General features: G+C 41.6%; 1 protein-coding gene across 1 annotated transcript; it reads right to left on the bottom strand.

The window, feature by feature from the left end:
* Positions 1–6,296: 6,296 nt before the first annotated feature.
* On the bottom strand, positions 6,297–11,936 carry LOC105441473. Its single transcript, XM_030999167.1, has 3 exons — positions 9,371–11,936; positions 7,348–9,339; positions 6,297–6,343 (listed from the first exon to the last, which is right to left on the bottom strand). Exons 1-3 carry the CDS (start codon positions 11,934–11,936, stop codon positions 6,297–6,299), a joined length of 4,605 nt encoding a protein of 1,534 aa, XP_030855027.1.
* Between the last annotated feature and the right edge of the window lie 1,239 nt (positions 11,937–13,175).

Genomic DNA, 13,175 nt, shown 5'->3' with positions numbered 1-13,175 from the left:
TGCAAAATGTCGGCAAATATGATATTCTTGCAGGAAACCTTTAGCACAGAAGACATTGAATACAGTTGGAAGGGTGATTGGGAAGGCTCAATGTTTTTTAGCCACGGGAGTAACCACAGTAGGGGGGTTATTGTAATGTTTAAACCAGGTATTACTTTTGTGGTGGAAAAAACCTTAATTGACGAAGGGGGAAGATACGTCATCATTAAAGGCAAATGTCAAGGTGAAAAGCTAATATTAGGAAGCGTGTACTTTCCCACAAGGAATAAAGAAAACGCCCAATGTGATTTTCTGTCTGATCTAAATAAAATAATTTGTTCTGTATTTAGTCAAGAATATTCCTTGATAATTGGAGGAGACTTCAATGTTATTATGAATCATAATTTGGATTACATGGGTGCAAGTAATATTTCGAAAAGCAAATATAGGGACTCATTATTAGACTTTCTTGATAAGCTTGATTTAATTGATGTGTGGCGTAAGCGTCATCCTAATCAGAAAGAATTCACTTTCAGACAGAAGCAGCCATTAGTTCAGAGTAGATTGGATTATATCTTCATTTCTTCGAAAGTAGACAAGTTGATAAGAAAGTCTGAAATTTTGCCTTCTATTACACCTGACCATGCTGGAGTTAGAATAGAATTTAACAATTTAGTCGATAGTTTTGTTTATGGGAAATCCTATTGGAAGTTTAATAGTAGTCTATGTAATGAAAAAGATTTTGTAGATGGGGTAAAAAAGAAGATTTCTGAAATAGAGGAAACTTGGCGGAATCAAATAACGAGCAAAATTAAATTTTGGGATTTTATGAAAATGAAATTAAGAGAATATATAATGAAATTCTCCCGTGAAAGAGCAAAACTCAGAAGAGTCCACATTGCAAAATTGGAAAAAGAAATTAAAGACCTGGAATATCGATTGACGATCAATATTGATTGTCATAAAAGTATTCAGGATGAAATTGACATGAAAAAAATGGAATTAGAGAAGCTTTTCGACTATTCACGTCAAGGGTTAAAAGTCCGTTCAAGGACAGAATGGTCTGAAGAAGGAGAAAAAAATTCAACGTTTTTTGAACAATTACTAAAGTCAAATAAAAGGAAAAGTGTGATTAAGGAGATATATAATGAAAATAAGGAAACTGTGAGGGATGGCAAAGGGATTTTGAAGATTATCAGGGAGTTTTACGAGAATTTATATGCATGTAAAAATGGTGAAATTACAGAGGATATTGAAAATATGTTCTTAAATGAATTACCCAAATTAAGTAAAGAAAATAAAGAGTATTGTGAAGGCAAGATAACATTGGCAGAATGCTATCAGGCAGTAAAGGAAATGAAATGGAACAAATCACCAGGCAATGACGGCTTCTCGACAGAGTTTTATTTCACGTTCTGGCCCACTTTAGGGAAAACAATAGTGGAGGCTTTTAATGAAAGTTTTGAAACAAAAATGTTATCAAACTCACAGAGACAGGGGGTAATTACACTAATTGAGAAAGAAGGCAAAGACCCTTTGTACATGAAAAACTATAGGCCAATTACTCTCTTAAATGTAGATTATAAAATATTGTCGAAAGTATTAGCTACAAGGGTAAAGGAGGTATTGGAGGATATTATTCATTACGATCAGGTGGGCTATGTTAAAGATCGGAATATTGGGGAAGCGGTTCGGTTAATTGATGATACATTCTTTCAGTCCTTGTATCAGCCTGTAGGCTTTTTAATTGCCGTAGATTTTGAAAAGGCTTTCGATTGCATTTCCCATAAACTTTTATTTAAAGCTTTGGAACAGTTCGGGTTTGGTAAAGTTTTGTGTTCTTGGGTTAAAACCCTCTACACTAATGTTAGCAGTTGCGTGATGAACGGGGGACACTCAACAGGATATTTTGGAATTAATAGAGGGGTAAGACAAGGTGACCCCCTATCTCCATATTTATTTGTAATAGTTATCGAATTACTAGCTCGTTATATTAGGAAAGATGAGAGCATTAAAGGGGTAGGATTCGGGAATAAAGAAATAAAGCAAGTTTTGTATGCCGATGATATTACATTGTTTTTAAAAGATATGGATTCAATTAATAAAGTGAAGAAAGTTTTCAAAAACTTTGAAAAATTAAGTGGGTTGAAGATAAATATGGATAAGACAAATTTTATGTGGTTAGGAGAGGAAAGTGATAGGCCGGGTTTACCTTTTTTTGGACATAGGGTACAACATATAAAGATCCTAGGGGTATATTTCGCACGTCATTCCAAAATAAAAGATGATTTGAACTATAAGGAAATTTTGAGCAAAATCAAAAGACTAATCGGTTGGTGGAAGCAACGAGATTTAACGATGTTTGGCAAAATTAAATTGTTGAAGATATATGTATTTTCAAAACTAAATTATGTTTCGTCTCTTATGACAGTCCCACAAAACATTTTTGAAGAAATCGAAAAGATTTCTTTTAATTTTATTTGGGGAGGGAGAGACAGAATAAAACGGAAAATATTATATCAAGATTATTGCGCTGGGGGACTCAGAGTAACGAATTTTAAGATATTTATCAAGACTCAGAGAATAATGTGGATCAAACGGTTGCTCTATGGAGAAAAGTATTCAGGTTGGAAAGTAACCTTTGACCACTTTTTCAGATCACTGGGGGGTCGAATTATATTTCTTTGTAATTATGATATAAATAAAATGGACTTGAAGGGTATACCATCTTTTTATAAAGACATGTTGAAGGCATGGCAAGAATTAGATAAATGCAGACACTTTGGAGAAAATAAGAATAATCCGATTATATTTAGCAACAAGTGTATTTGTCTCAGCAATAAAACATTTTTTGATGTCGAACTATTTCAGAAAGGTATACTTCAAGCATCAGATATAATTGTCAGAGGTCATTTAAAACCGATCTTACATTTTTTTAAATTTGGGTTTTGAAACTAAAAGCTTGCTTAGAATTCAAAAGATCTTTTCAGCAATTAGAAACGATTGGATACAAAGTGATTTTATGGAAGTGGACACTGAAAATTTTGAAATAGAATTGATGATATTTGGACGTTTACAGAAACTATGTGATATAAAATCCAGGCGGTTATATGATTACTTCATTGAAGACCTTCAAAAAGAGTATACATTACATGTTACAGATGGCAACTGTCAATTTGATCTTGGAATGACGGAGTTGAAAGAAACATTCACAAGGATGAAATGTGCAATGCTTTGTAATAAACATAGAGAGTTTCAATACAAACAATTACAAGGGGCTGTATATACGAAAAGAGAGCTCTTTAAATTTGGTTTTGAGTCAGACCATTTTTGTTCCTTTTGTAGACTAGAAGTAGAGACATACCAACATTTATTTTTAGATTGTCTTAAAGTTAAAAGATTATGGCAGGAGGTAATTCAAAAGTTACATTTAATCGAAATTGACATTGATGATTGGAAACCCATTTTTATGGGAATATCCGGCAATACTGCGAGAATATTTGTAATAAATTGTATCATATTTTTAGTAAAGTATATCATTTTTATTTCTAGAAAAGAAGGAACTTTGCCATCTGTACAGAAAACAGTACATATGCTTAAAAATTACAGAGACGAGGAATACAAAATAGCCTTCAAAAAGGGGAAACTGGGGATGCACTTACAGAAATGGGAACAAATCGATGCATTTTTACTTTAATGGATGTGGGTATTATTATTATTATTAGTATTATTAATTCTCTCTCGTGTACAGGTGGACAAACCGGAACAGGTTGCATGCAGTGTGTGTGTCGGCGTGAAGGGGGTATGATGAGATGGGTGGGCTAGGGGGGGGGGGGGGGTTAAGAGTTTGTGTGGTGTGAGTTGAGGGAACAGGTTGCATGCAGTGTGTGTTTGTGTTTGTATGTGTGTTTATGTGTGTGAAAGGTGGTGTGGGTGGGCTAGAGGGGAGGGGGGGGGGGAGTGTGAGAGTGTTGTGATAGGATGGTAATATGTAATTTTAAACCTTCCTCTACTGTTATTTTGATTATTCACTGTTACATGCAAGACTTTTTTTTCCCTTTTTTTTCTCTATGTTCATTGATTGATGTAACTTATGAAATGTCTTGTATCAAAGATCTTGTTTTATATTGCTTATCTTGATAATTTCTTGTTATGTGAATTTCTTGTTATGTGAAATTGTGAGGAAGGAAATAAAATATCATTTAAAAAAAAAAAAAAAAAAATAGAGTGCATGACAAATTCATTAATAAATTCTATTACATAACATTCGTACAAGTCTTCAGAGGGTTAGCATATTTCCAGGTGCTAGGCAGTGAGATCACACAAAGGAAATTCAAAGAAAAGAATTTCAAATGAGGAAAGGAACCTTATAAATAGGGTTCGTGGGCGCACGTAGCCATCTTTTCTTTTGTGTGTGGCAGTAAGAACACCTATTTTCTTTCGACAGTACATGCAGACGGACTTCGACATGCAGACGGAGATTTTCGAGCAGGGAGCCGATGAGTCGACGGGGACTGATCCGGCGGAATCCCTGGTGGGCAAAGTCGCCGCCCAGTCCGCAGAACTTAGGAAGCTTTCTTCCAAGATGTCTCGGTTTATGGATGTTATGTCCACAAATCAAAATGAGACAGTCCCACGTGCGAAGCATGGGGGCGATTTACCTGATGATGACTTGCTCAGCATTTTCGCTGATAACAGTGTATCTATTTGTTCGTCGCCAAGCAGGGCGGATAGTTACGACCCTGAGTTGGATCTATTGGAGACACCGGGTGTGGTGGAATCGAATGTAGTTTCGAGTTTCTTTCCACCCGATTGTGACCTGTATAAGGGCACATTGGATTTCAGATCGCCTGTGTCTGATAGCCTGGCGGCCGCTCGCATGACCAAAGCAGTAACGCTTCCTCCGAAGAAGGAAAGCATTGAGAAGATTGCTACTCAATATCTTACACCGGAGAATGCTCCAGCGGTTTGCACGCCGAGGATTCCCCAGGAACTGTGGGGCTCAATTCCACCGAATTATCGTGCTGCCGATAGTCGTGCACAGAAGTTGCAGACTCATATTGTGAAAGGTTTGCTTCCCTATGCGGAGATTCTTTCAGAGTTACAGAGCGCGGCTTCGGAGAAGCGCGATGTGGATACCAACCGCATTAAGCGTCTCGCCCTCGACGGTATCACACTAAGCGGTTTTGCCTCCTACGAAGTGAGCATGAGGCGTAGGGAAGAATTGAAGCCCTCTTTTAACCCCAAGTACAAGGGTATTTGCAGCCGTTCAGTATCGGTATCTGAGGGCCTCTTTGGAAGTGAATTTCAAGCGACCCTTAAAGGGGTCGGAGACTCGTTTCTGGTCAGTCAGAAAATTTCGCCTCAGAACTTCAGGGGGCGTGCCAAGCGCATCTATCAGCGACCAGCCCCATATCGGCAGGACAAGCGGGATTATTCTCGTTTTTCGAGGGATCGCAACAGCGGCCCATCTGGATTTAAGGAGTTTCGCGCCCCAGCGACAGTTTCCAAGGCTCCACAGTCCAAGTACAACGCAGATCGGGGCAAGTTTAACAAGCCCGGTTTCCCAAAAAACTAGTAAGTGACCTTTCCCAGTCAGGGAGACTCAGGTTTTTCAAAGATGAGTGGTCGCGTCTGACGTCTGATTCTTGGGTTTTAGACGCAATCGGTAGTTATAAAATTGATTTTTGCTCTCTTCCTTTTCAACGTTGCTCACCGAGCAATTACGTTGCCTCTCTTATAGAGAAGGAAGCAATTAGTAGGGAGATTGTTTCCCTTCTCGAGAAAAATGCAATTAGAAAAACATCTAGACAGGACCTTGTTTTCTTGTCTTCTATTTTCACGATTCCGAAGAAATCGGGAGAACGCAGACCAGTCATTAATTTGAAAAACCTGAACACTTTTGTCAAGTATGATCATTTTAAAATGGAAACGTTTAAAAATGTTCAAGATCTGATGATGCAATCTGATTTCATGACCTCAATTGATTTGAGGGACGCTTATTTTTCAATCCCGATTCATGAAGATCATCACCGTTTCTTAGGTTTTTCGTGGGAGAAGGCCTATTATTGTTTTCAATGTTTACCATTTGGACTAAGCTCAGCACCTAGAGTATTTACAAAAGTTTTGAAACCGGTGATGGCCGCTATAAGATGCAGGGGCATTCGTTCTATGATTTATTTGGATGATATAATTATTTTCGCTAATTCGAGGCAAGCAAGTCTCGAGCACACTAGTTTTGTGTGTAATTTATTATCATCTTTGGGATTCGAAATAAATTTCGAGAAGTCTTGTTTATCCCCTAAAACTGACACAACTTATCTGGGTTTCTGCATTGATTCGGCTAGTATGTCGATAAGTTTACCTGGTGAGAAGGTGGAGAAATTGAAATCAGTAGGAAGCTCTATTCTAGCTTCGAATCGGGTCATTGTTCGGGACCTTGCGAAGTTCATTGGCATTATTGTTTCTTCCTTTGAGGCCTTTCCAAAAGGGAGGATTCATTACCGCCAATTGGAATCTTTCAAAACTAAAGCGCTTGAATCTTCAGGTGGGAATTTCGATTCTTTTGTGTCTCTCAATACCGACGCATTATGCGAAATTCAATGGTGGCTCTCGATCCCATCGGATGCATTCACTACGCCCGCTAAAATGCCTCCTATCAGCATCACATTACGTACAGATGCAAGTAGCACGGGATGGGGAGCTTTCTGTGAGAATGATTATTCATTGGACTATCTATCTTCTTAAAGCTGAAAAAAGTTGATTTTGAACAAGAACATAGAAAGTGAATAAATTTGTTATTCTGTGAATACTATAGACAGACATATTTCTGTTCAATCTACTCTTCGTATCCTTCTGCTGGATATAATACGACCACTTTGTTTATTGGCCTTCTATACTCTGAATTAGCCGTCTTTACTGTCACGTTTCTGATCTTATTATCAGCTCCAGGAAAAACTTCAACAATTCTCCCTAATGTCCATTTTCCTCGAAGAGCGTTCTGATCTGACAATATAACTATGTCATCTACACGGAGATTACGTTTGTCAACATTCCACTTCTTTCGCGGTACTAAGAGTGGAAATACATCGCGATTCCATGCCTTCCAGAAAGAGTCGATGATTCGTTGCACAAATTCGACTCTATGCCGCGGATTCTTCGTTTCTCTGAACGGACCCTGGGGTACCCTACTAGATGCTCTCCCTAACAAAACATCATTGGGACAGAGATAACTACCATCGTCGGGGTCATTCGGTACCCTCCCTATTGGACGCTGATTGATGAGGTTTGCTACTTCTACCAAACAGGTATATAACTCAAAAGGAGTGAGGACCTGATCACCTATAGCTTTCTTTAATGCGGACTTACTACTCTTCACAAGTGCTTCAGCACATCCATTCTGATGAGGAGCTGAAGGGGTTGTAAACCTCCACTCTACACCTTTCTCCGCACAAAACTCGCGTAGTAGATCGCTATCCCATCCCTTTACCATCTCACGTAGCTCACGTACCGCTCCCACAAATTGTGTACCATTATCGCTCAGGATGACCTTCGGTTGACCTCTAAACGCGAAAAACCTACGTAGAACCTGAAGAAACTCCATTGTAGAAACATCTACCGCTAGGTCAAGGTGTACCGCTCTTGTGTTAAGACACGTGAAGATCACTCCATAGTGCTTAGCAACCTTATTCCGCCCCACCTTCACGCTGTACGGCCCAAAGTAGTCGCACGAAGTATACAGGAATGGAGGTGAAAACGGTGTCATACGTATCTCTGGTAGCTCAGCCATAAACTGCGACTCGACCTTGTGCTGCATCTTACGACACATCACGCACCTGTGCTTGATAGTCTTGGCAAGCCTATGTATGCCAATCACCCAGTAGTTGCTTCTCACTTTCGCTGCCGTTGTCGCAACTCCATCATGCCCCAATTCATGGACATGCTTAGTGATGAGCGTAGAGATGCGATGCTGATGAGGTAATAACACAGGATGCCTGCTGTCATACGAAATCACGCCTTCTCCAACTCTACCTCCAACTCTGATGATTCCATTCTCTATGTAGGGTGTTAGAGTCTTGAACTCCCCCTTCTTCAGTCTGTCATGAAGCGGTTTCTGAGCCTCTCTGACCCAGTACGTCTCTGCATCACCTAGCTCAGCTGCTGTAAGTGGTCCTGCCGTCACTTTCCCTCTCTCATCTCCTGATCTTACCCTCGCCTTCATGTTGTGGGTAAATCTCCGTACATATGCAGTGACTCTCACCAGTTTTCTCCAGCTGGAAACTCTTTCACAGTCGATGCTGTCTGATGCCAATACTACATTCGACACCTGTTGAACTTTACGCCTTTCACTGTCCATTGACGAAATCTCAGATTTCGTCTCACTCTGTGGCCACTCCTCCTCAGGCGATCTTAGAAATTGAGGACCACATCTACACCTCTCTAACTTCTCTACTGTAACACCTCTCGAAATGTCGTCAGCTGGATTTTCTGCTCCACTCACATGTCTCCACTGTTGGGGATTCGACTTGCTTTGGATTTCTCCTACTCGAGCTGACACAAAGGGCTTAAAACTTCTTGCCTGACTTCGAACCCATCCAAGCACTATCATGCTATCTGTCATGAACACTGTCTCTCTTAACTCTAGTGTGGTCTCATCTCTGATGGTTGCATCAAGTCTAACAGCAACCACTGCAGCTTGTAGCTCCAATCTCGGCAGTGTCAACTTCTTTAGTGGTGCTACTCTAGATTTCGCCGTCACAAATCTAACATCATAGCTGCCATCCTCTAACTCCCAACGAATGTAAACACAAGCTCCAAACGCCTCTTCAGATGCATCACAAAAGACACATAATGTAGGTAGTCTCATTGCACCGGGTGGTGTCAAACATCTCTGGAAGGACACTCCATCTAAGTTCTCCATCTCTCTGAAGAGTTTTACCCATTCTGCCTTTTCTCTGGAGGGTAGCTCTTCATCCCAATCTAAACCAAGCTGCCACAGGCGTTGCATTCCTATCTTTGCCTTCACCAGTAATGCTGAAGCAAATCCTATGGGATCAAAGATCTTTGCAATCTGGCTTAGTATCCGTCTCTTTGTCCATTTGCTGGTGGTGTCTTTCTGTTCGTCTGGAAGATCTGGGATCATACTTCTTTTCACTCTGTATGAAAACTCATCTGTGTTTTGGTTCCATACCATCCCCAGAACCTTCTCCTCACTCAGATTCTCAAGAACGTTGGTTTTCATCTGAGAAGTCTCATCTTTCAGCTGTTCGTTGGATTGCCAACCCTTCACCTTGAAGCCTCCGTCAGCTAGCACCTCATCTATGTCCTTGACAAGATCTTTCGCCTCCTCTGACGTTCTTACTGAGGTACATGTCGTCCATGTACGTGTCACGTTTCAGTACTTCTGCTGCCTTAGGATGTTGAGACTCTCCCTCTACTGCTGTCCTCCTCAGAGCTATCTGGGCCATTGCTGCAGCAGGCTTATCTCCAAACGTGACTACAGTTTTCACGTACACATCCGGTTCTCTCTCTGAATCTAATCCTCTCCACAAGTATCGATGGACGTGCTGATCGGATTCTGGAATCAGTACTCGGTGGTACATCTTGGATATGTCGGCGCATATCGCAACTCTGTGTTCTCTGAAGCGAAGGAGTACTCCGAACAGACTCTGTAATAAGTCTGGCCCTTTGAACCAGTAGTCGTTCAGACACTGTCCCTTGAAAACTGCTGATGAGTTGAACACAATTCTCACTGGTGTGCTCTTTTTTTCCGGCCTGACAACCGCATGATGACCAATGTAATGGACAGGCCCATCATGCCTCTTCTTCTCTTCATCGGTCAGCTTTCTCGAAAACCCCATCTCGACCATCTCTTGCATCTGCTGTTTGTAAACTTCAGCATGCTCTGGGTTCTTTGCAAGCCTTTTCTCCGTCGCCTGAAGCATTCTCTCTGCTTGCACTCTGTTGTCGGGCAGCTTCTCTGGGTTATCCTTCCATGGGTAAGGAACAAGCCACTGCTTACCCACTTTCTTGGCAGAGTTCCAGATAAGATCATGTTCATCTTTCTCTACTTTAGTCATCCTTTCGGCTTCACAATGACAACCCACATCAACTCCCATCGACTCTGTAGTCCAAAACGCTGATAAGTCAGTTGCTGGACTCAGTTTCACGTTGAGCACTCTATTCTGATACTGATGGTTCAGCTTAGATGCTCCAAACACCACCCATCCAAGTGGTGACTTCCTAAAGATGAAGTTGCCTCGTTGTCTCGTTTCACCTGCGTGCATCATAGCGTGGTCAATTCCTATCAGAAGATCTATAGACCCACTACCTCTACGTAACTCTCTGGGGTTGAGGCCTACTTGTCGGGCAAGATTATCAGTGTTCACCTCCTCAATGTCATCATTGATGCACGGTAATCCAACAGCTAATATCTTATGGATTGTCTTCCCATCTACTGAACTGACCGGCACTCTATACAAGGATGTTGTCACAGATTCCTCTACACAGCCCACCTTGGTTATTGTGATACTGATGCTCTTTCCTGTCAGTCCCAAGTCTTCAGCGAGCCCTTGTCTGATGATGCTGATCTGGGCTCCTGAATCTAACAGCACGTTTCCTTGGATCTTCAGCTCTGAACCTGAAAACCTTGCCCTGATGACGGGTAGCATGGCTTCAGTACCTCTTACAAGGGCTACTCCCACCGCATTGTTGTCCATGCTGGGATGTAACAAAGGATGATGAAAGAATTTGCATGGTTGCCCCTTGTATGTCTCTGGACACCGTCTTCTTTTCTTGCAAGTAGCCATTCGATGCTCTCTGCCGGCTTGCTTCAAACAGCTATAACAAGCTCGGTTACTCTTCACCATCTCCAACCTCTCCGCTGTAGACTTATCGAGGAAAGTCTTGCATTGGTCAGTCCAGTGCCCATCCTTATTCTTGCAGATCCAGCAACGATAGTCTTGCTGTCTTTCCTCAAATGCTGTAACTTGACTAACAGCGGATCTGGACTTAGAGGCTGCATCATTCCTTACTGGAGCAGATGATCTTATCCTTGCTCTCAACTCAATCTCCATCCACTTCAACAGTGCCTCTAATGTCGCCGTTGTTCCTTCTCCTTGCTTTCGGAACCACATCTGTCGATCTGTGACATAGAGCTTCTTCTCAATGATGGCTAGCATGTGACTATTGTTCATATCCTCAGCTCTATCTACCTCCTTCAAGGTATTGAAACTTCTGCGTATGAGATTCACAAAGTCACAGAATCTCTCATCTTCTCCATCTTTCAGAGGACGAAATCGGGATACGTCTTCCATAATAGCATCAGCTACCATCCTTGAGTCTCCGTAGAGCAGATCTAGCTGACCCCATGCAGCTTCATAATCTCGCCCTATTCCTCTAATGTGTTGAAGTGGCTTCCCCTTCAAACAAGACCTCAGGATCATCAAAGCATCCCTCTCATCGTAGTGTGGATGTATAACATGCTGAAAATCAGCCTTGAATACATTGTATTCTCTTATGTCTCCTTGGAACGTTGGTAACTTGGGCCTCTCCATATTGAAGCGAGGAGCTTGAGGCCGATTCGACTCTGCTTGAACAACAGTTCTCTGTGAGCTCTCCTCATCTCTCTCTGTTGGTTGTTGAGGCTCTTGCGACGAAGACATCTGAGAGATATAATCCTTCTCTCGGATCTGGAGCTTGCAGAAATAATTCTGGCACTCATCAAGCCATAGCTCCTCCTTGTTGAATTCTTCATCGTTCTCAATCTTCTCTGTATAGGCCTCGTGTTTGGATTGGAGGTCTACGTAAGCCTGGTTGGCTTGTTTGAAAGCTTCCTTCACCTCTTCCACCGGCCGCTTTTCCTCTATCAGGAAATCCAACACATTCTCCAACCTGGTGAACTTGGCTTTGGTCCCTCTCCTCTTCAACCTTAGGCTTGTCATGTCATCAGTCGGCATTGCTTCAGTTCTCGATGTACCGGCTCTGGAACAAGTTGAATTGGTGGTACGCTCAAAAAATGAAGACGGGACTAGGTTTCCGCTTGGTTGTATATCGTCGGCCTTATGCCAAAAGGGCCTTAACCCGATTTTGGGGGTTATTGAGTTATTAATATCACCTTGTAGATTTCATCATTCTCTTTAAAATGATGTGCTTCACTTGTTGAAATTCGATTTATTTATGAAGATAATTATGAATTTCAAAAGGGCCTTAACGCGTATCTCATCTTTTTCCTTACGCCAAAAGGGCCTTAACCTCCACGGATGATCCATTTGCGTTAGGAGGGCCTTTATGGCAAACCAAAGGTGTTGCGAAACAAGAAAATTTCCTTATGCCAAAAGGGCGCTAACTATGCGCGCATAGTTACGCGCATAGTTACGCGTACGATAACGGCAGGTTAAGGCACTTTTGGCATAACGCCGCGTAGGTTACGCCCCTTTTGGCATAATGCCGAGTAGGTTACGGCCCTTCTGGCATAACATACGCTAACATACGCTACATTCAAGCCTCATGCCAAAAAGGCCCTAACATGTTTTATGCACATAGCATGTACAATTCTGAATATTTTATAACAAATTTAACACATTTCATGTAAAACTTAATAACTTAATACATTTATCGAAATTGGCTTCAAAAGCAAAAAAACGACCACAAACTTTTGATTATTAGAGAGGCCAAAACCTTTAAACGCGATTATCTCGGAATGGCCAAAAGCAGTTAAGGCCCTTTTGGCATAAGGCCGACGATATGAACTCAACGATATGCCAGTTGAGCTATTTTTTTCAACCTGAAAGTAGAATAAAATAAAGCATCCTCAATATACATGTCTATAACACATAAATGTACTGCACTAAATCAGTTGGACTAGTCCATCATTGCCCTTCTAATCGCTCCTTTGTGGCGAGCCCAGCCATTGTATCCCATGATCCTTCAGTTACTTGTCGCCCCACCCCTTCTACTACCTCCGAACTCTCTCGTGGGACATTCAAACCCATTCCCAAACCTCAAGCTAACCGCCTGGATTATCTCAACAAAGGTTGGCGCTCAGCGGGCCTTTCGGAACACGCTTCCAGCCTCATCGCCCTCTCTTGGCGAGATGGAACCAACAAACAATATGAATCGGCTTGGCAACAGTGGCTTCGCTGGTGTGATTCACAATCGCTTGATCCCTTTGACTCGTGTATTGTAAACGTGATTAA

The sequence above is a fragment of the Strongylocentrotus purpuratus genome, unplaced genomic scaffold (genome assembly GCF_000002235.5).
Source record: "Strongylocentrotus purpuratus isolate Spur 01 unplaced genomic scaffold, Spur_5.0 spur5_scaffold_5, whole genome shotgun sequence".
Lineage (NCBI taxonomy): Eukaryota > Metazoa > Echinodermata > Echinoidea > Camarodonta > Strongylocentrotidae > Strongylocentrotus > Strongylocentrotus purpuratus.
The sequence above is the reverse complement of the archived record's forward strand: the minus strand, read 5'-3'. Positions and strand labels throughout refer to the sequence as shown.

What these genes read in the sequence shown, in the direction of transcription:
- LOC105441473 (XM_030999167.1), bottom strand. Translation starts at nt 11,936, where the DNA reads ATGCCGACTGATGACATGACAAGCCTAAGGTTGAAGAGGAGAGGGACC. An exon ending in GGCAGCAGAAGTACTGAAAC is followed by an intron (nt 9,340 to 9,370) that starts GTGACACGTACA and finishes CATGTACCTCAG; the next exon opens with TAAGAACGTCAGAGGAGGCG. An exon ending in TGAAGCACTTGTGAAGAGTA is followed by an intron (nt 6,344 to 7,347) that starts GTAAGTCCGCAT and finishes CCTTCTCACCAG; the next exon opens with GTAAACTTATCGACATACTA.